The 27736-nt window shown below is 44.3% G+C and overlaps 2 protein-coding genes across 3 annotated transcripts in view; one reads left to right on the forward strand and one right to left on the reverse strand.

Moving 5' to 3' along the window:
* Positions 1–10424, reverse strand: part of LOC119432268 (retinoblastoma-like protein 1) — an 80249-nt gene extending 69825 nt beyond the window's left edge. Inside the window, exons 1-5 of one of the 2 annotated variants that reach the window (XM_037699491.2) lie at positions 10013–10424; positions 8913–9049; positions 7397–7609; positions 4410–4474; positions 1652–1780 (exon numbers count right to left, since the gene is read on the reverse strand). In XM_037699491.2, the coding sequence (XP_037555419.1) occupies positions 1652–1780; positions 4410–4474; positions 7397–7609; positions 8913–9049; positions 10013–10150 (682 nt within the window). In that variant the 5' untranslated portion in view covers positions 10151–10424. The remainder of the gene's footprint in view (positions 1–1651; positions 1781–4409; positions 4475–7396; positions 7610–8912; positions 9050–10012) is intronic. The other variant, XM_037699492.2, reaches the window with a different exon arrangement.
* A 106-nt stretch (positions 10425–10530) lies between these two features.
* LOC119432326 (beta-alanine transporter-like) overlaps positions 10531–27736 on the forward strand; it is a 61099-nt gene continuing 43893 nt past the window's right edge. Inside the window, exons 1-2 of the mRNA XM_049670875.1 lie at positions 10531–10577; positions 13675–13797. The gene's annotated coding sequence lies outside the window, so the exon portion shown is untranslated. The remainder of the gene's footprint in view (positions 10578–13674; positions 13798–27736) is intronic.

Raw genomic sequence — 27736 nt, forward strand, 5'->3', positions numbered from 1 at the left:
AGACTTTATTTGTTATAAAAGTAACCGCATTCGTAAGATCATAGTACAAGACTAATTTTGAAAGCTTTAAAAAGAAATTTGGTAGTTGGCAGGTATGTTTAGTTCTCTAACTCAAGCTTCCATCTTCCAAGTAACTTTGGTCTATGTCACATCTAAAGCATATCACAATGACTCTTCTCTGGCAAAATGAAGGTGTGACTTGACGAGAATGTAAAGCAGAAAATATTACATTTTTAACACATTTTCTTTTTGTCAAGTATGGGAGTAATATTAACAATGACAATTTGAATGCATCAGAAAGCAGGCAGCTAACAATTTCAATAACATATTTGAAGCCTCATCCCCAAAATTTATTAAACTGCAGCGAAGCTAACTGCCACATGCAAGATTAACTTTTTCTTGGCCAGTGGTTTGAGAGAAACACAGAAGACATAATATGGTCAGCTCAAATGGACTACACATCTTAGCAGCTCAGTTAAGCACACAATATTGAATTCAATAACAGCAAAAAAAAAAAGAAAGAGAGAGAGAAAACAATGCTTCATGCACTGCAAATATTGAATTCAATAACAGCAAAAAAAAGAAAAAGAGAAAACAATGCTTCATGCACTGCAGCATGACTAATCATACTCTGATTTAAATAGATATACTTAAGCTCACCTACCAAGAAAAACTTAAGCATCTTAGGGGAAAAAACATGCTTCATATGTGTGCAATTTACAAAGCGTGTTTCCTTGTTTTTGTTTTACACAGCATAAGAATGATGTACAAGCAATAGAAATAATGACAACATGCTTCCCTGTGACAACAATGTGTTTGTAACAACAAATACAGCATCACTAACTATAAACAGAATACAAGGAAACTTGGTGAGCAAAATTCATCCACACAAAAATTATGAAATATAAGTAAATAAAAGCATTTTTTAGGTCACATCACCCTGTTTGCAATTTGACAAAAAAACAACACCATTTCAGGAATTACGCTGCATAATACGAATGAGCTTATATAATAATGCACATTGCTAAAACTTTCTGTACCCTTCTTTGCCTTAACAAGATACAGTGTAATTTTTCAATGTTGATTTCATTTTTTTTTTCTGTATGCCTGTTTATTCCCAAGCTTAAAGCAAGTGCTCTTTTTTTCTGGTTTAACAACTCCAAGTTTAATCTTTTCTGACAACTGTGTCAACTACCCCAAGCCTTAGCTAAAGACTGACACAAATGTTGAACCTAATCTCAGTGCTAATGCCTCAACATGGGGACCTACCTTTACCAAGGCCACTGGGTGCGTATGGTAAGTTGATGCTTGAAACAATCAGCCTGCCTAGAATTCTATCATGTTTGTATCTAACCACTTCCCAACAGCTCACATAATATTGACTCTATAAAGACAATCACTTGAAATAATAAAAAGGAATTAACAGTCACAAGTTCAAGCCCTACTTATCAAGCACAGCCTTTTCTTTTCTCTGTCTTGCAAGAAAGAAAAAAAAGAAGACTGCATAGGTATAGCCGTCGTAACTCACACAAGTGTTAAAATTGTACAGCAAAATCTAGAATCCTAGATGATGTTGCTGTCGAATACAAATAATACCCACTGAACATGCACAAAATGCATGCACATGTGCATCAAGTGCTACAAGACTAACCTTCGTAAAATTTAGGGTCGAGAAGGTCCATTCGTTTTGCAGCTAGTGCTGTACAATAGCCATAGTCAATGCAACACAACAAGAGGTGGTAGCAGTTGACAAGGTCACAGCAGATGGCTGAGAAACGACCTGTAAATAAACAACAACGAAGACTGTTAATAGAGCTCACATCACTTTTCCATCCCATTACTGACACCAGCATCTAAATGAAAGCAGAGAAAAAATCTTGGCAGCACAGTGATCGAAGCACCAGCCAGTATTGTAACTTTTTTTTGGACGAAGTCCCCAGGCTGCAGTGCAAAACACACTGTTTGTAACGAATATTTGCTAAGTGATGATAATGATGACTTGCTAGAAATTTTGTCTTTCTTGTGTTTTAATTGTTCTCCCCCTCCTAGACGTCTTCTTATTTTTTTAAACTATACCTTTAAATTACCGCCTGTGGTGGCAAGTCAATGGTTGAGATGTGAAATGAGAAAACAACCCTCGATTCTTTAAAATGGTAACAGATCTCAAGATTGTGCTTTGCCTACAAAAGCAGCTTCGTTATAAGCAGCTCTAATAGGCTCTTCGGTATGTATGTAGTCACGCCACAAATGGAAACACATATCTAACCGTTGGGATAAAATGGGGGCGAAGCATTGAACTGAGCCAAAGCTACTTGAGGAATTTTGCCAGGGCAATTTACCGGCTATTAATGTGAGTAAAAGAAGTCACTCAAGAAGACACTAAGACTCCAAAAGGCAAACCTGTTAAGGCGACTGAGAACTTGCTAAATTTAGCGCTAAGTTACCAACACTGGCACTGGCTTCATTACATGTCCTGTGAAACACCTGTATGGGCATCCTTGCAGCCTGCCTTGCACCTGCTTTCAAGAGTACTTGAACATCCCCCCCCCCCCCCCCCAAAGGCAGCTACTGCCCATCTCTCGGTGCAGAAGCAGCTCTTCTTAGGCAAGGTTTTGCAACAAATCCCACATGCAAAAAATGTGTGCTTCATTTGGTGGCCAGACTAAAGATGCTAAGCTAGAGAATTAAGCTGATTCCGAGTTTTTTACATATTGTGTGCTGAATAAATACATTTAATTATAGCAGACAACCATTCACTCTTTATGCTTGATATGTCCCTATACCCTGCTTTGCCTCTTACTAACCCAACTACAGAATGTAAGGAGTTTTTTGTCAATTACTACATCTTCACGCCACCTACGTGGGCATGATATAGCAGAATAGAAAACAGACAAGACCAAGAAAAGGAGTGTGTTCGTTTCTTGTGCCTGCTATATCACAAACATATTCTAAGTTGTCCAGTTATATGTTCACGTGAAGGTGTGTCAAATGCCAAATGCAAACGCTTTTACACCACAAACTTTTGTGTGAACGCCTTTTTATCAATACTACATCCTTACCTTCCTGAATGAGGCAGCTGCCACTACATGTCTATGCAAAGAGAACTTAACCACTAAGCTTACACAGTTCCTCACCATGTCCCTATCACCATGAGAGATAAATTGTTCCCTAAGGCAGAGTGAGCTGTATCTGCTACTGAAATAAAGTGGAACACTAAAGGAGTTGAACAGGTATGAAAATGCGTTCTTTTCGGCTTCTAATGAACCAGGTGTTTGAGAATGAGGACTTGAGCATTATCTAAAGCACAAGCACGCAAACCAAAAAAATGCATGGTTGGATATTATGAAGGCATCCATTTGCAAATGACTGCAGAATTGGGAGAATTGAGATAGAATGTGTGCTTACTCAGTACACTGTTAAATAAAAACCAAATGCTGAAAAAAAGCGACTAAACACACGTGCGCAGAAGAAAAAGCAAAAGAGGTACCATCACTGGTACATGACACTAGATAAATGACATCACTTGGAATCACTTCGAAGGGACACTAAAGAAAAACATGAAGTTATGCCACATTCATCGATTACATGTCTGGAGTGCCAAAGTGGTCAGGTTTGGTACACCAGAAAGGACAAATGAACAAAAAATGGGCGGTGCCCTTACAATTCCCACACTAGCTGTCCATGACATCACTGACTTAGGCGCCATGTGTCCAAGGCTTGTTAATTGGTTAAAAATTAAGATAAACAACAGTGAATTCGAAAATAAGCAGACTCGGCCTGGGGTTTTTTGGCAACTTCTCTTTGTCAAAAGACGAACAAAATGCACGAAAATACCTTGAAGTTCGTGACATCATTGACATCATCAGTGCTGCATAGTGAGCGCAAAAATGTTTCACAATGGCTCTGGCAGTAACTGCTAAGCACAAAATTATAGGTTCTACTCCAAATTTGAAATCCCATATTCCGATGGAAGCAGAATGCAAGAACACTAGTGAAGTTGGATTCAAGTGCATGGTAAAAGAATCTCAACTGCTCAAAATTAGTCCAGAGCACTACACCACAGCATCCCTCATAGCCCCCCTGTATTGTTCTCGAACATTAAGCCCAAACAACCAATGAAGCGATCAAATGGGCACAAAAATACAATAAGGAAAATTTGGCCCCCAAGTTCCCATCGCAACAATCAACCTTTTCCCACCAGGAAAATGCAAACAGCTTTGAGATAATGCTCTACCTGCCTAAACTGATTTAGCATTTCTTCTTAGTGTCACTTCACGGAAACACGCTTGATATAAGAATGTCCACTAATTACTGCTAGTGAAACTGCTGTTAAAACTAGTAAAAGACAGCTATGAGCTGACAGTTATTCTGCAATCAAACATCAAGACAGTAGTTACAAAAATGCTCACCTTTGATGTACACATAGAGCGTCCAGATGAAATTGAACATGTCATTTGAATTGCATTGAGTAGGCCTAGCAAGGAAAAAGAAGATCGGCCCAATAAATATTTTAACACTGCAGTTTACAGCATTGCGAAAACACAAATCACACATTATCAAGCACACTAAGACAACATATACCACACAATACACAAAGCTAGGATCAAACTCAATAATGCAATTTCTTATTTACAAAAGATGTCCACCCACCCTACCGAATCTGGAACCTGCAACACCAGATACCCAATTCAGACACATTAAAGGCCACCTGCAACAAAATTTAACTTTGACTAAATTGGTTATAAATGAGTAGCATATACGTACTGCTGAAGCTATCTTGGGAAAACTGCAGAACTGGTAATTGTTTACTTTCTCATTAGCAGTCTTTCAATAGCACCTAAGCAGACAACGCCTACACCTGGTGGTTAACAGATATGACATAAGTCCCAGCATGTTGCCTCCTAGATTTTTCAGCGCACCAGGGCAGTGGCTAATCTCAGAGGTAATGGCATGCATTCAGAGTCATGCATCACCTCTGCCGAGCAGTAATGGAGTCTTTTTTTTTTCCTTCCGTTTCGGTTTCAAAAATATGTACTTTTGCTATCCTTTCGTGATGCATCCACTTCTCTTTCAAATGCAAAATTTCCCATGCTCTATATCTGCACTATCTGAAACCAGGATTTTTACGCGGCCAAACATTCTATTTGCAGTTGGCCTTTGGGTTCCATATTGAATGGGCCAAGAAATTTGCTCTAAACATCAGTGTGGAAGCATAGGACCTGATAGTGAATCCACTTAAAACACTAAAATTATGCCGAGGTGCAGTGAAAAAGAAAGGTTTAGACGCTGCAACATGTGTAAAATTATTTAGGAGTAGGCATGAAGAATTAACATAGAGAAAGCATACGAGTGTGCACATTACTCATGCCACCTCCACTAATGACAAGGTTCTATAGGGACTTCAAACTACTGAGAAAAGTGAAAGATCAGAATACTGAGTCATAAGCTACCTTACTTCAATGCAAAATCAGGAAAAAAGTTGGGAAGAGAATGTGCAACTGGGAACTATGGCATCAACTCTAGAAATAGTCAAACATACACGTTGGTATAGTTAGCAGAAAGGAATACAGTGCAGTGCCTCTACAACGAAATGGCCTGTATAACAAAGGAATAATTCTGTCCAGGTTCTATTGTGCTGTGTGGTGCACGACCTTTACAATAAGTGACCTGTATAATGAATGATTTCGGAGGCCCCAAACACTTTGCTATGAAGGCATTCCAACTGTAGTCTGCAAAATAATACTCTCTCCCAGAACATCAGTAACAGGAAGAGGAGATGAAAAAGTCCCAACAGAAAACAAGAAACAAAATAGAATTTGTACCATGTCTGCAATGTACTAGTGTCAGAATGTGACATGTGCAAGATCTAATTGTGTTATGGTAAAGTGTAGTGATCACAGGTCAGTGAAGTATAAGGATCCTTGATTTAAAGGGGAAAGTCTGAAAAATCGCGTTAATTAGACAGCAATCAAGGGGAAAGCAGACACAATAATGACAATAGCCTAGAGGCAATGAACGAGACCTTAACTAACATAATTTCAAGAGGCCACAAATGAAGTTTGGGATCTGGTACCCAAAACAGAAACATGTGGGTGCTCCCAAGCAACTAAGGACCTAATAAAGGCATACTGATTATTGGTGAATATATGAGCAACCTGCGGCTTGCAGCCAATGTTGTCCTGTTCAGAAATGCTTGAGATGACTCGCAACAAATTGATCAGGCAAATCCTAAGATAGGTTTGAAGATTAATATGCAGAAAACAAATGTCAAACAGCCTAGCAAGGGAGCAGGAGCTCATGACTGGTAGTCAGCCTCAATAAAGAAGTATGTTTATCTAGGACATGTGCTCACAGATGACCTAGATCATAAGAAACCTACACATTAATAAAAATGGATTAGAGTGCATTAGGCACGCACTGTCAAGTCATGGATGGCCACTGACTGACATCCTTGAAAAGAAAAGTATGTAATGCGCACATACTGACAACACTAACCCATCAATCAATGAACCAATCAGAAATTTCATTTCTCGACAGTATTATTTACAATCATGGCCCTTAGCAGTCATCCCTAGACATGGGCCCGTGCGTGAATGTCAGGCAAGGTATTGCGAGGTGAACAAGGGTGAAGAAGACTACATAAACTGCATATACATGGTGAAAATGCTAAATGAATAAAATTTAACAGAAACAATGAAATAGAAACTTAGAAGATAACAAAACTTGAAGCTTAAAACAGTGTGGTGACTGATGGAATGGTAAATGATAGCTGTAACATTAAAAGACAGGAAGAGGGCAGTGCAGATTAGAGAGCAAACGTGGGTAGCTGATATCCTAGTAGACATTAGGTGGACTTAGCTGAGTCATGTGATCCACAGGGCGAATAGCCAGCGGAATTATTAGACTAACACAATGGGTACCAAGGAAAGGGGAAATGGATTATACTGTTACCGCAAGCATGTCATGCCACCAAGCAGTGCTGTCTATCATTTGGCAAGTGCCAGCAGTAGAAGAAGTCTTTGCCACAGGCAACACAAGTCTTATGACACAGAAATTGTTTCCTTGCAAGCACGTGCACACATACACACACACGCCCACAAAATGACATCTTTTCAAATTCTTGTCTACCATAATATGCTCGGGACGCATTAAATTCACAGATTCAGCACCTTCCACAATATTTCACTACGTGTACTACTTCCAACATTAACACTCTAGTCTGCGTTTTCAGCCACACAGGCTGAAAGCAACTTAGATAGAAGTCCTGAAAATCTTCCAGCAATTTCTTTATCTAATACTGATTCATCACAAAACAATGTAAAGAAAGTGCTTTGTTACAAAAGACTTAGATGTGCAAAACTAAGCACGAGGTAAATTTTCAGAGAAAGCTTGATACCTGTGAACCCTCCGCTTCACAGCCTTGATGGAACGACGCTGAACCGCACTTTGGTGCTCCTTAAATACGGTGGCAAAGATCTGAACGTATTTTTCATATATTTTTGCTGTGACACAGAAGCTCTTCTCAATAGTTTCAATGCGTTGCCGCATCCGCTCATTCAAATTAGCCATATCTGCCCACTTTTTCATCTTTGTAAAAAAATCAAGCAAGCTGAAAAAGAAAGTGTGGTATTTAGAAACAAACACAAGTCACAGAGAACTGTAAACACGTCTGTCCTGGCAGTAAAATGATTAGGATTTTAAGGCTTCCTTTTACACTACAGATTAACCAGATGTTTTGCCTAGCAAACAGCTTCCAACTTTACAGTTCGCCCTATGTCATGTTTTGCAGTGATGCAAGATGATCACTTTTGGAGAGGGGACGGCCCATTTACCCAAATTAATGCAACCAAAAACAAAGATTTCGTTTTAGCAGAAGCAAAATGTTTCGCTGCAAAAATTTGTTTGCGTAAATTCTATCCTGGAGACCATACCACCAGAAGAATGAGCTCTCCTAAATTTTGCAGTTATACAGTTCAGAATACAAGTGAAATTTCAGCCAATTGTGACTGAATTACAGGCCGAATATTACCCAAGCAATCTCTTTCCATGGACTCAAATCGGCAACTTTTAACAATCAAACACAGTAAAAACAAGACAAATCCCATCCTGCCCAAAACATGAAGTCACTGATCACTTTTTTAAAGTTTTTTGAGATGCACAGTATACATACATACAGTAGTCTCAGGAGTTGCAACGAAAGGCATCAGTATGCCTGACTGGGCTGAATCACTCACATACATTTCACATCCACATACATTTTGCTGTTTCAAAACCCTGATTATGCTTTGTCATCCAGTCTCTATGCGAAACTCTGCTTTTGTAAACACTGGCACTTCATAACATGGTGTTAATGTTTTTATTTGTTTGTATGAACCATAATGAAAAGAAAAATTGGACAGTGATGTAATGCATTCAAATTTTTGGCACACATCAGATCATTTGGGCTTCATGCGGCATCTCAAGTTGGGTGGAATCATGATGCACTGTCAAACTAAATGTATACTACATTTTGCAAGAGCTCAATAACATCAACCAATAGTCACACGAAGGTAATATCGAAGGTATAATGGTAATTCATCGAACAGGCCAGAGCAGTAAAAGGTCAAAGACATGTTCTATCCTGCCAGCTGAATTTTCTCTCTTTACCAACAATATTCCAAACCGACTAGGTCCCCAAGTCTGATTTTAGACATGAAGATCAACTGCACTCTCCACTATATCGTATGCACGTATGTGCCAGTTTGACATTGCTTCAGACATTACAAGGATGGCTAAAAAATAATGTAAGCATGAAGTTTATCACACTGAAGAAATTAAAGCTCAATGTATAAGTTTAGTCCTGAGTGACTTAAGTTCATCTAGAAAGTTTCATGCAAAATTAAATACGACCATTCAAGTTTGAGAAGACCAACCTAATCCTGCATATTGAGAGCAGCCTGGTAAGGGAGACACAGTTGCCTTCGATGCGTGATGTGTGGGCTACGGTGGGCACGTTCCCATTCCTGCACTCAACATAGAGCGCACATGCAATCCAATGTCGCATGTTGCCCTGAAAATAAAATTGCTCTGGTTAACTACCAAAACATGAAATACACTCCAAAATTCAAAAATACAAGTAAACCCAAGTTCATTTCAACAGACTTCAGTTGACAGCATGGATTAAAGCATACCAATTGAACATGCCAACCGTGAACATAGGCGCATCGAAGATTAAACGAGAAGCACTGAATGACGCTATTTTTCTTTTCATAAATGCACGCACAAATATGCTTCCTAGGATAAGGCACGCTAGTTCCGTGAACGTTGCTTTACTTCGCAAGGCTCAAAGAGACAGGCTGCCTAGCGGATCCTGAACGATTCGATGCTGGCAGATATTGTGGACCATTTGAACTACAAAACCCCCCTATTTCTGCTTCATAATTTGGTTACGTGTGAATGCTATTACTAAAAGCCGGTCACGGACATCATATGGCGACATGCAAAAAGCAAAGGACGCCACCAAGCCTAAACAGAGCGCACTTGACATCGCAAACCCAAGAATTCTGTTCAGTAGCAAATAAATACTGGAGAAAGCTCTGTATGTATGTTATGAATGCCCAACCAATACACACTCTGCTACTAAGGGCATCTTTAGAAAGTTTGAAAATTGGCGTCATCGCTGGTTCACTGCGCTCTGCGTCTGACATGGTTAGCTCGCAAAACCTGCCAGACGAAAACATAATCGAGCTTCTTATTGTGCCAGTAGCTACCAAACCGCAGACGGCCGCTGTCAACGTAAAGCCGTCAAAACCAACACCTGCAACAAAATTAGACTTCTTAAAGCTTGCTGTTTTGTAAAGAAGTGGCTCGAAAAAAAACATGTTCAAATCATGGCTCAGAGATCGGGAAATACCAACGATCGGCACCGGCGTTACTCGCTCACTTTCCTGATCTTCAAAGGAACAAACACTCATGCAAGCGAATACACTGCATTGAATGAAAGCGAAGCAAGTGCTTGTCAATGATCGTTTACCTCGAGAGTGTAGTTCATGCTGATGTTCTCGTACGTGTTCAAAGCTTGATCAGACGTGAGACGATCCATGTTCAGGCTGGAGCAAACCTCCTGAAAACAAGCTCTGACCTCTTGATCACCTTCACTTGAGAGCCCCATGATGAAAGTTGGTTTGTTCGAGCACGAAATTACCTAAGCACACACACGCACGACCACACTCACAGTCAACCACCGATATGCATATGCACCCACACACATGCGAAAAAAAAAATCTAGTCCGGCAAATTGGCGGGAAACGCTTTGCCGAGCAACAGCTTTCTTCCGCACAAGAAAACAGTGCAGACAAAAATTTGGGTTCTAAGCTAATGAAGTAACTACGGACCAAATAAAAATACTGCTCTGAGCTTGTACTTTATCGATATAGCTGCATAGAATTACTACGAGTATGCTATTTTATAGAGACTGCTGCCTCTCATTCATCAAAAGAAATGGACCGCGATTACTCCGCCCGCCACACGGCACTGCCGTTCGTAAGCGTGTCTGCGTCTTTCAAGCGTTTCGGTCGACCCAGCGTTGGTAGGAGCAGGTAGGGGCCAGGAACACGCATGTGAGCTGGTAAACATCGCAAAAAATTAAAGAAGTGAAGAAAAAGCCGGGCAATTTATTTATTTGTTCTGATATCCTAAAAATATTACAGCGTTAGGTAGAGCAATATGGCAAATGTGTGTGCATTTTATGCAGACGAGGGGCGCCACAGTCAAAATAGATGCCGCTATCTCGCCCGTCTGCGCCTAAAGTGCTTAAAGCCTCTGGAAAAAGACTATCTGCGCTGTGTAGTTGGTTCTTTATTCTATGGCTGTGTCGTGCGCGCCATGTGCGTCGTGATTGCGCGGCGTGTGACGGCAACTTCGATGTGCGTCTTTAGCTTTTCACGTCATGCAAACGTTCCCGTTATATGCTTCTGCGTGGCCCCTTTTTTTTTTTTTTTTTTTTTTTTTTTTTTTTTTTTTTAAGTGATCAAAAGTGGTTCTGTTACACTATGTTCCCGATTTAAAAAAAAAGGGGGGAGAAGGGGGAGGGGGGGGGAACGCACGCGACGAAAATGTGATAGCACTATAAAAATCGGCCCACCCACGCCGAATACTCTGCCTCCGGGATCGGTCCGTATTGTTTAAAAACATTGCGAAGATGCACAACGTGCACCTCCCCCCCCCCCCCCCCCCCTTTCCACTGGATAATGATTTCGCATTAAATCGTTGAGCACATTGTCATTGGACAATGTCGTATTAACTGTTGATACTATCTAACACGTAATAACACATGCTGAGGGTATGTCCAGGTACTTTGATACTGAGATATATATATATATATATATATATATATATATATATATATATATATATATATATATATATATATATATACAGTGAGGGTATGTCCATATAATTTGGTAGTTTTGCGTAGGTGTTCTCTGGCGGTGAATTATGTTTAACAAAATTATCATTACATAATTGCTCTGATGGTGCTCTCTACTGCGGAGAAATGTGCGCGGAATTTCCTGACCAAATGTTGAGGCATGGAGGTGTTGAGGGGCTACCTTGGGGTGCATGCACTATACATGTGACATGGGCGAGCTTTCTGGTTAGGTTTGTGATATAATGTAGTATATTATTAATAATTGTGGTCTAAAGGTACAAAGAGTCATAATTGGCAAACACGCACGCGCACGCACCCCTTGAGCAAAATTTGCAACTGTAGTGGCGATATTAACTTCACAAAATGTAATAATTCAGAAAAGGATGTGGCTGAGTGTAAAACAGCGAGCTATAAACGTCCAGTGAGAGAGACCACCACACTAACCGATTCAGCCACTGCCGGCTCTGTCCAGTAATCCGCTAACTTACAGCGTCTGTGTTTCACCATTGCGAATAACGTCAGATTTTCGGGGTAGTACAACCTATACAACCACTATGAATTAGGTGGTGGCAGATCGCGTGCTGAATTTCAACTGAGTTCAAGTTAATTTCAATATTGCACAAGCGAAAAAAAAAAAAAAAAAAGGGAACGAGTGGTCACGCAGTAATGGGATCGACAAAATAAGCGGCGCCAGAACTCGGTAAAGTTTGCGAATACTTCTACAAATATTTTTGTGTCTTTTTCCCGGTACAAATGCTGCGAAGGTTCAAGGCATGTGTTATTTCACAGTACATTCTTTTCAATTAGATTTCCAGTGAGGCCACTGGTTCGCAGGCGGGAATATCCGAATGAGCACGAGCATACGAAACGAACTGTAATGGGATGAGGAATAGTTCCATGGTCTCTACTGTGTTTATAGCAACGCAAATATAGTTGAAGCACTGTATGGTGTAGAGCTGTAATTTATTTTTCTTAGGCGAAATGTTCGGGGTGATTCATACTGCACGCAACTGAAAAGAAAAAAATATATATATATATACATAAATAAATGGCGTCTCTATGCAGGACACACACGTTCGCATAACTCAATTTGTCATCCGTTCTAAAATTTACAGTTATGCTCATGCAACAAACAATTTGCTCGTTTCATATACATTGCAGCAGTGATTCCCCAAATATTAATATATAAAAGAAGAAAATAAAGAGGAAAGGAGCGGCGGGAGGGGTCGTGACCGCTTGCTGCGAGGAGATAATTCTCAATGGCAGAAGGCTCTAATCTTCTTTACTCTGTCGTGCCTTTTTTCACACACAGTCATCTTATCAACGGCCTAAATCGTATTTGAGTGTGCTCAATGCGTTCATTGACCGTGTCATCGTGACTGTCGATCAGACCAGCATCCTTGCGATAGCAGCAGGAAGCTATGTCAAAACAAAGCGTTAGCAAAGCCAGTGAGAGGCTACTCGAACAGGCCGGCCTTTGTGGACATATGCACGCCTTATTTCCATAAAACGGAAGCCGTATGATCTGATTCTAGATAGGACGTCGGAAATCGAAATTAATTGCGTTGCTATTTCCGCTGCACCGAACTGCCCGCTAAAATACTAAGGCGAAGCAGATAAGAGAGTTAGGCTGGTAGAAAAAGGTTGGTTGTTAGCAGATAAAATGAAGGTCAACTGGGGCCAGTATTTTGTAGCGATGCCTTTTTTGTCATAATGCCCTTTCGCGCTTATCGCGCTTTGTCAGTGGTCGGAGCGACGGTCCGCTCGCATTATCAACGGGATCAGCCGGCCGTGAGCGGTGGATGATACGACTAGAGTAGAATAAGTCACAATGCCTTTGCTACAAAATCGCGGCCCTGCTCCCTTTCGTCTGTGCATCATTCCATGCAGTCGAGGCTTGATACTGAACCCGCCGGAGTAGCTGAGTGGTAGCTCAGTCAGCTAAGGCGTTGCGCTGCTGAGCACGAGGTCGCGGGATCGAATCCCGGCCGCGGCGGCCGCATTTCGATGGAGGCGAAATGCAAAAACGCCCGTGTGCTTACGTTGTAGTGCACGTTAAAGAACTCCAGGTGGTCAGAATTAATCCGGAGCCCTCCACTACGGCGTGTCCCATAATCAGATCTGGTTTTGGCACGTAAAGCCACAGAAAGAAGATGCGCGAGGTTACGCAAGTTCTGGGAGCGGTGTGGCGTCTGCGTACACGTTTCGGAGGCAACTCCAGGCTGACACGCAGCATATCTAACGCTGTCTAAATATTCTAAAATCAGAGCTGCTGATGCGCGATGACGGAGAAAGAAGTCATGAAGCGAAAAAGCAAGATGTCAGAGTGGGCCAACGTCAACGTAGGGCAAATACGAGCGAACAGATGATCGAGTGTGTCTGATGGCCGGGTAAGCAACAGTAGCAAAATTGTTCAAATATAGATGAGCAGCGATTAGCCGGCAAAAAACAGCTCTTCGCCGCTGGAGGTGTCCGCCATCACTATAAGTGAGATATACAGAGCTCTCAAACCTTAGCCCCCAATCTCTCATTTTTGCTGCTCATTCTCTATGTACACCCTCTCCTGTTCTGCCCACTTTTTACCTCATTATCCCTCCACCTCTGCTGGCCGACGTTCAGGAGCCCACCGACGTCTAGGCCACAGGCCTATTTACCAAGGGGGGAGGGATTGCATCCCATTTTTGAAAGCGGGCACTTTCGGCTGCGCACGCTGGAAAGTCCAATAAAACTATGGCTGAAGCTAAATTTTATTTCTTAATGGAGTGGCCACGTCAGTAATGGTTTTCTTTACTACGTATCCCCTGCTTGGCCAGAGAGTATTATCTTTTGTGCCTCTTCGTGACGCGCTGTAGCGGACGACGCGCGCGATTCGCCATACGTACACGCTCTCGTTGCGAAGGCCTGGCACTGGGCAGTTCCCGCCCTAAGAAATTTCCGCTTGCTCTATTTACATCATGCCCAGTTTTTGGGGGGCCGTTATAACTGTGTTTGAAAACACAATCAGGTTGCCATATTTAACCTGCGGGCGAGGGCGAGGTTCGGATAAAGTATTATGATCAGCCGCGCCCAACGATTGGTGTGCCTTACGACATGAAATCGTCTGAATATAAAATGCTGGAACTATTGAATCTCCGTCTAAGATAGTCTACAATAGAGCACTGCACGGGCCGATTTTTCCAGCCCGGGCCCGGCCCGGGCCCGTTTTTACGTTGGGCGGCCCGCCCGAGCCCGATCAAAACTTTTATGGCGAGACCCGGGCCCGGCCCGGGCCCGGAAATAATGTACGTTACCCGCCCGGCCCGGCCCGCCACCCCTTTACCTTAGGCCCGAGCCCGGCCCGAGCCCGACTCGAAACTGGCCCGAACCCGGCCCGAGACCGAAAAATAATGTTTTTCAGAGTTGAGGAATCCGAGAATAACTACCTGCACGTTACATGCACACCACCAGAAAGCCCGAGCCCGGCCCGGGCCCGCGTCAAAAAACCCGAGCCCGGCCCGGGCCCGCGTCAAAAAACCCGAGCCCGGCCCGGGCCCGAGTCAAAAAGCACACGCCGTGCCCGAGCCCGGCCCGAGCCCGTGAAAATACTGTTCTACCCGGCCCGGTCCGGCCCACGGGCCGGGCCGGGCTCGGGCTTTCGGGTAAGCCCGAGCCCGTGCAGTGCTCTAGTCTACATACGTTGCAGTCTCAATACCTTATCACCATCGAACACCTAATCAAACCTCTTACAGGTCTAACTGTCGAATTTCATTGTGTAATCACGACCCAGGGATTTATACACCCCCCTCCCCTAACACCCCTCCCCAACACCCCCCACCCCCCAGGAGGATCTGGACAGCCCCCCCCCCTCTCCTCTTTCAGACAGGCACTCATATTGGAAAAAAAATTATGCTGAACCCATGCACTGTCGTAATCGCTTTAAGGAATATTTACTCTTTGCGGAGGTGGACGCTAAGTGGCCTTAATTTTGAGGCCTAATTTTGATGTTCAACGCGCAGACGACAGTGCTACACTGCGACCTGCAGGGAATCGGAGAATCCCTGAGGTCGCGGTAAACGCTAGCGCGTGAATGAGATGCGAGATTCACGTTTAGTCTTTCTGTTTTTTCATTTTTAATTCAACGTACTCGTATGCACAATACGTACAGTACGAGCACTACCCCTGTGCTTAGTCGCAAAATGTACAATGTGGCACATTGCTCTCGTTATCGTTAAGCTCCGAACGACTAGACTGGGCAATGAGCAGAATTTACAGACGGTATCCTGGAGAGCTGGCTTCACAGCAAGCACTGCTAATGCTTGCGTGCGAGGTCGAGAGAAAAAAGAATGTTCCCTGCTTTGTCATCAGCTGCAATGAAGATACTGCTTCTTCCCGTAGGAATTGCTGCCGTTGAAAGCTTTTCCACCATGAATAGGCTCTTAACATTAGATAGACGTCACATGACGCCGGTCCATGTCGACGCGCTGATGAAAATTTCCATCGAAGCTCCAAGTATCCCCAATATTAGGAACGCAACAGATGAAGGAAAAGGATGAATATTTGCAGTTTGTGGACCAAACCTACAAGAAAACAAAATATGAACTTCAAATTTTCAGATACTATGCCATGAAAATGATATTAACGATTAGAATTCATTTCATATCTCATTGTTAAGGAAGAAAATCCTATTTAAGTATTCTTCCCTTTGCTATACCCACTGTCGCCCGATTCACGGCCAATCACCCGTAGTGGGTTGTGCTATACATATATGCACCAAACCAAACCAAAACTATATGATGTGAACCAAGAAACCACGTCGGGTATTGTAGATACGTGCGGGGTGACACGGTGCAATTGTGTAGTTTAATTATTGTTTTGTGAATGTGGCAGCCACGGTTTGCCTAGTATAGTAGTTTCTTTCGATATTGTATGCACTGGATTGTAGCAGACATGATGCGCATATGTACTTTTTAAAGGCGAATCATTTCTTGGCTATCATATACCTTTTTTGAGAGTATCTATCTATCCGCCTACGTCTTGGTGCTCTCATGGTCGTTTCGTTAACTTGGTAGGCTGCCCGCACACTGCTTCGCATAACATCGATTCCCACAGCGCGTGGGATCTGCCGGCTTTTTTTTTTTTAATCCTTAGTTGTTATATTTTAATTGTATTGTATTGTTTAAGGCATATGGCTTCTCCGTGCCTATTGCACTTGGTTTTTTTTTTCTCATACAAAGTGATATTGCACTTAGTTTTGAAAACGTCTGCACCTTGCTTTACTTTGTTCTGCATAGAAAAAAAAAACTTTGTGCAATCAAATGGAAACTCTAGATGCTGTCCCTTATGTTCTTGCAATTTTCAAACGTGGTGACAGAATGCCATGGGTGTTAAAACATAGCACTGAATTTATATTCCCGAAATACTAGGCACACATTTCGGCCTTCTATACAGCGCTCGTTCGTGCCTGTCTGTCTACACCTTCGTTGTAGTATTGTGTGCGCAACAGCATCAGCGCTACAGGCACCAACAAGGACGAACTGCCTTGTAAGATGTGGTTTAATATGCTTGCTTAAAAGGTTAATTAGTGTACTTCTGCTCATCAGCAGCTTTTCCGTCGCCATTACCGGAAAAAAAGGCGTTTAGCCTTAATTAAATAAAACAACGTGGTAAAAACAGCGCTAGCCCCTTGAACCTCTTACTCCCCCACCCCCCCTCCGCCTGTCGCTCAAAAAAAAAAAAAAAAAGGTTGTCGCAGTTTCACCTGAAAGGCGAAGCATCAATTGCGATAGCAAATTTGTAGAGAGCTATACGGAGTAATGATAGTAGCTTTATCAGCTGTATAAACTTGGACATGCAGCAGCACCGGCAGCACGCAGAACTGTTGTCGACGCCGTCGGCGTTTTGCCCGCGTTCGCACAAAATGCGTGCGGCGTTGGTGAGTGTTGCCGGAGCCTCTGATATAAATAGGCACTTGGTGCCACAGCTAAACGTCGCCTCCCTTCCCTCCCCCTCCCCCCACGGTCCTTCGTGCGTCAGAAGAAGGCGCGTTTGCTCTACATATATGGTGATTATAAAGGAGGAAAGAGACGCCTACTTCTGCAGCCCTTAAGGGAGCACGGCACAGAACGCGCGTTTGTTCTCCGCCGTGCGTTCACTCCCCGTGAAAGCGCGCGTCCCTCGTGCCCTTTCACTCGCACATACAGCGTTCGGCGGCGCGCGGCGGCGATTTCATCTCCATTGACGTCATACGGAACCTCACGGCGACGGCGACGGCGACGCCGACGGCAGAAATCTGCTTTGGAGTGTCCATATAATTGCTATCGCAATAAAAGATGAGCAATACTTCGTATCCACCCCCCCCCCCCCCTCCCCTCGTTCTGGTAACACCCCCCATAGCCGAAATTCTGGTTAAACCCCTGTCACGACCTATCGCAGATATGTTCGTGAAAATGACCTTGGTCGAACATGAAGAGGCATTTCAATACCAATAGAACACTGACTTATCTTACCCGCTGTGGTTGCTTACTAGAATTCAGAGCCGTTCTCGGGTGGCACAGCCATTATCTCGCGACGGTGGCGCCGCGGTGCGAGCATTGGCTGTGGACTGCGGTCACCGCGAATCGCTGCACTGGCGGAAGCAGGAGCGGTGGCAAGGAATTGTTGTTCAAGAGGACCGTTGACACTTAAAATTGCTAAGCGCATGCTCATTTCACTTCTGCATTATGTACGCATGACCAACGTAGTAGAACACGCTTCGGATCGAGGGCACGTTTGACTTTTCTAAAGTTTCGCAGTATCATGGTCGCAATGAGGGCGACGCATTTTCGTTTGCGGAAAACGTATGCATTGGTTATCGCGCATCGTAAAGCGAAATATTATGTTAGATTAAGTGTTCTGGCAAGTGCCAGCCATGGTGCAATCTAGGGAACCGCACAAGACGAGATCTGGCAACACTGGTGTGTTCTGGTGGGGATTTAGTCGCTCCCTGCTAGGCGCCGCCATGCCGTTTAAAAATCAGGTGAATGTTGAAGAGTGCGACAGTGACTAACGTAACAGAAAATAATATTAAGAATGGGGAGGGAGGGGGGGGGACCGCATAAAAGGCGTCAAGAACGAGTCGAGAGAGCGTCTCGTCACTGCCCGATCGCTCAACACCAGACGGCCGTGGCCAGTCGCCTAGCTGAGGCTCACCTACCCTGTCGTAGCACGTGCTAACTTGGATTTCTCATAAATAAATGCAACATAGTTTCATTTCTCTTCAAAATAAGCTGCAAGTGTAAACCATGCGCCCACGTTCATCTCTGGCGTGCACACACGTTGAAATCTGGCGCACGCACGTACGAGGAGGGGGAGGCGATAAGAAGGGGAGCGCGGCACGCAAGTCGCGTGACTTCACTAGGGACATCTCCGCCTCGCAAATCTAGGGAACCGCACAAGACGAGATCTGGCAACACTGGTGTGTTCTGGTGGGGATTTAGTCGCTCCCGTTTTTTATACCGCTAACCTTGGGCGATGTTGCGGTGGGTATTTAGTCTCGCGCGCTTCCCGCATGCCGCGATGACGATTGGAGATGCGCTTAATTAGTGAAGCTGTATTGAGAATCGCAGTGCGGATTAATTTTATGGTCTCAGCGCTGGAGCCATTGTCAGAAATATTGATACCTAAGATGTTGATTTTATTAACCCTGCGGATGGGAGTGTCATCCAGAGTGACTTGATCGAATATTAGAGATATCCCGTTTTTTTAGGTCCATCACTAGGAGTTCTCATTTAGCCGCCGAGCAGCTTAATGCAATTGGCGTGCTTAACAACAGTGTCAACGGTTTTTTTTTTTTTCGTTTTTTTTTTTTTTTTTTTTGAGGGCGCCGCCATTGCGTAGGCAGTGGCGCTATCTATGGCCAATTGGCATGTTGGCTTGGGCGAACGCCTGTGTTGTATGCTGTGGTAAAGTGTTCTAGAACACTTTAGCTGTGGTATACGCTCGGCGGCAGTTTCTGCGGTGGATTTTTTCGCACTCGCGCGGTCTATTTAGCATGAAATGGCGTCTTCTACGTGGGGAACGGTCCTGTGAGGCGTAGTGAAGGAATTTAAGTCTGAAGTAATTAAGCGGCTGGAGTAACTGCTGGTGTTAGGGCGGACGGAGCACCCAGCGCGAGGTGCGCGCCTTTGTTTGAGCCGCGGATATCAGTTAGGTATTTCTGAAAATTCGTTTCACGAATGTTACGTTACTACAGCATTCTCAGCACTGTAATGCTAAGCTCTGGTTTAGCTGCAAGTTACGAAACATTTGACGATCCTAACAGCGTGGGTACCGTTCTGCTGGAGAATAAGTCGTGCTGTTTACTTTGACAAGCGTTCAAGATGTTGTGTAGATACACTGGGCGACTGCCTTGTTTGCTGGGCAAGGTTTCCGCCTACAAATAAAATAGTTTGGTTAATATTAACCGCATACCGTACAGTGTGAATCACAATTTTCTAGTGGTCGAACGACCAGCTGCAGACTGTGCGAACGCCCGAGGCAGTACTAAATGCTGTGTTATAGATCTGTTCTATATAGCGTATGGTCCCAGTGGTCCAGGCATGCGGCACGACCATGCGGAGTCTTATTGCGTCGTTATCTCGTGTTCTGTCTAATTTTGTCGCAAAAGGAGGATATATGAACTCTTTTTTTTTTTTTTTTTTCAGTCTCCTAAGTTCAGTCATTTACGACGCATTCACCCACGTTACGGAAATTGTGTACTTACAAATAGCTGTTGGATTATCTTAATGCGATCCCCTTTGTATATTGTGCCTTACAGGGCAAAAAGGGCAATGCCGATCTAAGCACGAAGCGTGTGTATCATGTTGGCTTGCCAACCGCAGTGCTCGCTGTGTTGAGCGAAGCCTTCGGCCTCTTGCAGGAGGCTAACGTAGACATAGTGATTTGAAGTCTACTAGACTTAAAATGCGCTGAGAACGATGCCGGTGGCTGATGCAAATGTTTTACAACAACTTTTCGTCTAGTGAAAACCGATACATCCAACATAGTTCACAACACATACACACACCGCGGCTGATGAGGCGCGTCGCATTTTTGCACATGCAAGAGAAATTTCCAGATACTATAGCTGCTGCTGCACCTAAAGGCTACACAGTGGTTGTTCGACGACCTCGTAAGAACTGACATCCCGTAAATTGCACTCAGGACTAGCTAAAACACCTCCGAATCGTTCCGCAGCGCGCGACCGGCAACACATTCGAGCCGCGCCGCGCCGGCTCGCACAAGCCAGAGAGGAGGCAAGGCTCGTCGCGCGCCCTTTCCTCCTCGCCCGATGAAAAGGTCTATAGTTTTGATTCGATTTCGCCATTGTTGCCGGAATTGACCCAGATGGTGATGTCATCCGCGTACAAGGAGTGATTGACGGAAAGAATTTCGGCCAAGTTCCCGCGCTAACGGGATAAGAGTAATGTTGAAAAGAAACGGGGACAGAGAACTGCTCCCTGGGGCTTTCCCTTGCTTCCTAGCGTGAAAGGATTGGTTTTGAATGTGTCTAATTGTATGCAGACGGACATGTTGCTGAGAAAGGCAGCAACATACCTGTGCGTGCGAGAGCCCACGCTTAGGTCGCTCAGAGATTGTAAAATGGCGAAGTGAGCAACATTATCAAACGCCTTGGTAAGGTCCAATGCAAGGATGGCTCTGGTAATGTGTGGGAAAACGGGTTGAGTTGAGAGTCCCACTCGGAAGCCAAGCATGGAGGGGGGAAGAGTTGTTCTTTCTCGATTAAGCGGTTAAGGCGACTTAGGATCACATGCTCCATCAGTTTTCCTGTGCATGAGGTAAAAGAGCTTGGTCGCATATTCTTAAAGTCTAAAGGCTTGTTATTTTTGGTGATGAAAGTCACCTTAGCTGATTTCCATTCCTGGGGCAGCGTGCCCTGCTCCCATTGCTGATTCATGTAACTGGTGAGAGCGGCCAATGATTTGGTGTCTAAATTTCGGAGTGCTTTGTTAGTAATTCCATCTAGTCCTGGTGCGGATGTGATGCGAAGTTTGCTTAGTGCGGCCCATACCTCCGCCTCTGTGATGGGGGCGGGGCGTCCAAGTCTGAATTGGGGGGATCCTTTGTAGGTCGGTGTTGATTCCTGCTTTAGGTCGGGGAAGTATGTGGCGTTAAGAGCAGCTTCAAGGTCTAACCCTTGTTTCGCAACCTCGAATAGGAGTTTGGTGATTTGCATGCTTATTATTTTCCGAGCGCGAGGAGCACGGGTCTAACATATGGCGAAAGAGGGACCACGAATTCTTCCTAGATATATAGTGCCGTCAAGTCGGTTGCATATCTGAGTCCATTGCTATGACAAAAGCTCGGCCGCGTGTTCGGTGACGAGCTGTAGCGTTTGCGCCATTTTCCGTTTTAATTTACGATTATGCTTTTGCCTGAGCCATCGTTTCTCCATATTCTGATAGGCCTCCCATAGATGGAGTAGCCTACTGTCTACTAGATCGCGGATATGTTCTGCCGGGGTCACTTTTTCGCTAAGAGATACGTCCCGTTGGAGCCTAGCAGACCATTCTTTGTAATCCTGAATTTCTTATGTCGGGTTTTGGTGTCCGATTTCGCGGAACTTGTCCCAGTCGACAATAGGTTTGAGGTGGTACTTTGGGCGTAAACTGGCACACGGTAACGTACTTGTTAGGATATAATGATCGCTGCCGAGGTTGACTCCTGTGTGCGTCCAGTTAGCTTGTGGGACGTTTTTAGTAAAAGTATAAGGTCTGGGGTGGTATTTCTGCGCACAGTATTGCCAAGGCGTGTGGCTAACGTGCAATCAGTGACTAGGGTGCACCTATTTCGCTGAATGTATTGAAAGAGGCTGGTGCCCTTACGAGTGTTGCTCCTGTATCCCCTGTCTACGTGCGGTGCATTAAAATCACCCGTTACCACTATAGGAGCGGAGCTTGCTATTTGGATGGCCCTATCAATTGCTTCGAATACGGCAGTGAGGTCATCTCTAGGATGAGAATATATATTTAAAATAAAATATGTGGCTTGTCCTGTACGACGCGGGAGGAGCTCGAGAAGAATGCCGTCGGAATAAAGGTCGGAGAGATCGTGAACTATAAAAGAGATATTCCTCTGGATATATGTGGTGGCCCACGGGGAAGTAGGATGGGAGTGTACAGTCTGATAGCCGAGAAGTTTGCATGCTTTTAAAGGCTCCTGTACGAAGATGACATCAGGCGCGGGTGTAGACTGCTGTATGTAAAGTGAGAGATCGTCTCTCTTCTTTTTTAATCCGCGGCAGTTCCATTGACATATGCAAAGTGAAGAGGGAGAGGATGTGGTAAGGGTGCAGGAGGGAGTTATGGTTGCGAAAGCGCTTGAGAGGGGGGGGGGGGGGATTTTGGCAGAGCTTCCAAGGGGGGGAGTCGAGCAACTAGCATGTCGAGAATATTCTCAATCTTATTAAAGCGTTCTGCGATTTGGGTGAAGCTTAAGTCAACCTTTTGCGTGAAACAAGCCGGCAAATTGGGCCAGTTGGTTGGGAAGTTGGGCCAGTTGGTTGGGATTCAGTTGGTTGGCTTGAGTTCCCTGTGTTCTTTACGGGATTTTTTGACTCCTGCATTTGGGGTCCTCATCTGATTATTCTTTTCTTTTTTTTTTGCGGGTTGGGGGGGGGGGGGGTGGAATCTGTGGGATCGGTCTCTGATTGGGCTGCCATATCAGACTCCGAGGTGGAGGTTGAGATAGATGTGGACGGATAGGACGTTGGGGAGGGGGGGGGGGAGGGAGCTGGGAGTGTACTTAAACGTTCCAGCACTAGAGCCAACTGTTGCTTTAATTTTAACTGGGATTCATAGCGCTAAAACGACACAAGGACGAGGAAGAACACGGGACGGGCGCTAACGAGTAACCAAAGAACAGAGATCTGGAGGAACAGCATAGGAAAGGCCCAAGGTACTAGAAATGCACTTTAGCAGGGAAGAAGTTTGGGCGTGCTTTAACTCTTGATTCTCTCTAGTTAGACGTTCGATAGTCTGCTGAGTTTTAGAATTTTCTCTAGATTCGGAATGGACTCTACTGGAGCGGAAGGCTTGCTCTCCCTAGCTCACCTTTCCGGATTGGCTCCCGTGGTCCCAGCTCCGGGATTCACTTCGTCTAGGACTTTTGCTTCCGCTGCCACGGTTTCCGTCTTCGATTCTTGGGAAGGACTCCAACTGGAACTCGTGCTGCTGCTGCTGCTGCTGCCGCCGCCGCCGCTGCTGCCGCCGCCGCTGCTGCCGCCGCCGCTGCCGCCGCTGCTGCTGCCGCCGCCGCCGCGGCCGTCGTCGTCGTCGTCGTCGTCGTCGTGGGGACGAGAGGAACGACTGTTTCCACGACGTTGGAAGCGTTTCTTGCATGCCCTGTCGCCCGTCATGTGGGCGTCCCCACAGACGACGCACTCCGGAGTGCAGGGGTGGTCCGCCGGGTGCTTCTGACCACAGCCTGGGCAGGCGAGGCGATTCGGCAGAGGGCATACATCGCGTCTGTGGCCGACTTGTCTGCTGTTTAGGCAGGCCTCCACTTTCGGGCGGAGGTTGAAGACGGCGTGAAGGATGCCAGACATTTTCACCGAGGGCGGGAGCTCCTCGGCCATGAAGTGGAAGAGCACAGAGCGTGAGGTACGCCCCATGTCTCTGGCCTGGACAATCGGTAGGAGGGGATTCGCCCTACGTAATTCTCGGAGCAAGTCCTGCGGCGACTCACCGCTCCAGGCACGGTAGATGATTCCTGGTCGTGCCTCGTCCGGTGGAGCTATAGTATGCATGGAATGCCAGTTTGTTACCGCGTAGCGTGAGGTCTCTGATTTTGGCATAGTTGGCGACTCGGTCTGCGCAGGAAGTGGAAACCGTGAAGATATTCTTGGACAGGTTAGTGCAGATGAAGTCCTCCTCGGCATCCGCAGAGTGCAGTCCGCTATTGGCGAGTATACAGCCGCCCGTAACTCTCCGTCGTTGTATTGGGCCAGATTGACCCCCGCAGTTGGACGAAAGGCGATCTTGAAGTCATCGACAGGCCACCGTGGCAGTGGTCTTATGCGAAGACGTGCCGCAGCAATCCCATCGACTTTTGAGTGAACGCTTGGAGCTGACGCCGTTGTGCCTGCTTGCGTTCCGTCAGCGGACGCCGCTTTGCTTGACTGCGTTCTTTCGGTTTCCTTGGATTTCTGCCTAGGTGAACGTGTTCGGGCATTGAGGACTTCACTCCATTCCTCCTGGTTTAATTCTGCGGTGGGAAGATCCATACCGCTCACCTTATATGCCATGTCGTTGCCGAAGAGACTTGTACGTGCGCGAGCCCTACGCCGGTGCGGGTGGCGTTAGGGCTAGCAAAGCGGCGTTCCGCCGCTCATCAGGTTGATGATGATGATGATGATGATCCTTTATCATGGCTCGCACCCACTGAGGCGGATAGGCCAAGAATCGGGCGGCAGTAGGTAGCTAAAAAATTCATTTTGACAATGAGAAACGCAAAGTAAAAGAAAACAAAAACAAAGAAAATTTGGTATAACTAGACTAGTGTGTCAACGAGCTGTCAGACTAACTGAAAGGTGAATTTTAAATAAGGTTATAATCAAGGTGAGAATAAATACAATGTTACTGACGAATTTGGAGAAACAAATTTCAGTGAAATGAATACTGATCTGATAGGTAGAATAAAGTTGCAATAATTAGCAGGGTAATCATCTTGTTTCAGTTAAAAAATCCAAACACTGCGCAACAAACGTCTCTGTGACAATAGCCGAGGGTGGAGGCCCCAAATGATAATAATACTGGTGTATTTAATCTTAATCCAATTTTGCAGAGTGGAGCTTCGAGTAATATCTTTCTCTGGTTTGAATAACGTCGGCATGATAAAAAGTAGTGGTTTATTGTTTCAATTTCCTTACAATTTTGGCACAGAGGGGACATCGTCAGACCAGCTCTATGTAAATAGAAATTCAATTCGGGGATGCGACAGCGTAATTTGGAGAATGTAACTTCTAACTGCCGAGAAAGACACCACTGATTATTCCAGCCAAAACCGAGATGCTGAAAGTCTGTAGATGGGATCAGCGATAATTTGCTTATGTCATTTCGTAGGTAAAATGTTCTGAATCTCGATGCAGTGATGTAAGCTGTATCCGGTAAAATATGAAGCACAGATCCATTTAAAGGTGTCCTGGCTAATAAATCAGCAATTTCGTTAATGTATAAACCGCAGTGTCCAGGAACCCAGAGGAAATTATTTTTTTCTAACGTTGTAGGGACTAAATTTTGAAACACAATTAAGGCAGTTGTATTCGTTGCCGAGGAAAGCGACGCACATACCGATCGAGAGTCTGTTACTACGACAGCTGACAATTGATTCGGGGGTAGTTTGCGCAGGGCTAAAACAATCGCCAATAATTCTGCTATGAAAATAGCCGTGTAATCCGGAAGGCGAATAGAAAAGGACCATCTAAGAGAAGGAGAAAAGATGCCCATGCCAGCCTTCTCGTCTAACATTGAAGCGTCAGTGGCTATTATATTGTTTGTTTCCTGGTGAGAGAGGTAATCTTGTAATTGGTCATTTAAATATTGGAATGGCATTAGTTTAGCATTCGAGGGGAAAATATCGTCAAATTCAATTTGGAGGTTTTTCTTGGATTGACTTATTGGGTGAATACATTGAATTTGTACATTTAGTGGTGTTAGCTGTGCCTGTACGAATACGATCTGAGGGGTGTGCAGTCGCGACCAATGATTATTAAAAAATGTACTTGGTTCATTAATGAAAACATACATTGATCTTCTTTGAGGAGAATCGTAAAACTTTAGGTACGTTTGGACAGTAAGGATTTTGAATCTACTAATTAAACATGGTAATCGCGCTTCCATATACAGAACGTTGTTTGCAACAAACTTAGGGAGTCCAAGGCACAACCGCAGAGCTTCCTTTTCTAATAGTACCAAAGGTTTAATTTTATAAGCTGGACATCCAGAAAATAAGACACATCCAAATTCCATGATTGGTCGGACATACATTTTATATGTCATAATCAATGTGTTTCTTCGCAACCCGTATCGTCGGTTACTGATTTTACGCAACCATCCTACCGCCCGAGTTGCCTTAAACGCGACGTTTTCAATGTGGCTTTTCCAGGTTAGTGTTCCATCATATGTAATACCCAGGTATTTAAGAGAATCCACCTGGGGAATGATCTCTTGACGATACATCAGTGAAATGTGAATGGGAACATCTAAAGGAAAGAGAAGGAGTGCACTTTTACTAACGTTCAGAGACATATGTATGGTCTCAATCCAAGTTTCAAGAATAGCTAGATAAGTAATTTTGTAACATTTGATAAAGTGAATGTAGATCAGCATTCGATGCAAAAAAAGCGATGTCATCGGCATAAACGTATACATGAATGTCCTGGAGCAGCGGGATGGAGCTTAAAAATATGTTAAATAAAACAGGAGATAATACTGACCCTTGTGGTACTCCCCTCTGCTGCTTATACCTAGACGATGAACATCCGTTTTGAAAACAGTAGAATTCTCTTTCCCTTAAAAATCTTGACAACCACGCCGTGATGTATTTCGGAAACCTGTAATTCTCTAATTGCTTTATCAGTATGCCATGTTCCGCGGAATCATAAGCTTTTGCTAGTTCTAGGGTCACTAATGCTGAATATTCTCTTCGGCAACGAACAAGTTGTATGCGACTCTCTAAGTCTACGTGCGCACACCAAATCGAGCACCCGGATCTAAAACCAATTTGACAGGGGCTAAGTATTAAGTTTTCAGAAATATAGGTCGTAATTCAACAATTCAAAATTCGTTCTATTAGTTTAACTAAATTTGATGTGAGGGAAATTGTTCTAATATTATCTAAAGCATGTCCACCTCCCTGTTTTTTAAGTATTGGAATTACCTTAGCAAGTTTCCATTCTGAAGGTGCCCATGCATTTTTTAAAGAGTAATTTACCATATTAAAAATTTCTTGTGGGGACAATTCATACAAAATTTTTATAACGGCTGTGGTAACTCCATATGGTCCTGGCGCTGAAGAAGGCAGATAGCGAACAACATCCGCCAGTTCTTGTAATGTGACTTCCCTAAATTCCTCTAGTGGTAACGGTTTCACTATGTACGATGGAATGATTGAAGTAAACCTATCTTCCAGTCCTTTTCCAATATTATCTAATAATTCGGACAATTCACGGGGCGAAAGCACAAAAGAATCAATATTTGATGGAACTAGAATCATTTTTCGAGAGCGTTAAAACCTAAAAAGGGCGTTTTTGTTTTTTGATTTAGACAGAATATTGAATTTATTCATATCATACTCATCTTTGGCTTTATCTAT

The sequence above is a fragment of the Dermacentor silvarum genome, chromosome 1 (assembly GCF_013339745.2).
Source record: "Dermacentor silvarum isolate Dsil-2018 chromosome 1, BIME_Dsil_1.4, whole genome shotgun sequence".
NCBI lineage: Eukaryota > Metazoa > Arthropoda > Arachnida > Ixodida > Ixodidae > Dermacentor > Dermacentor silvarum.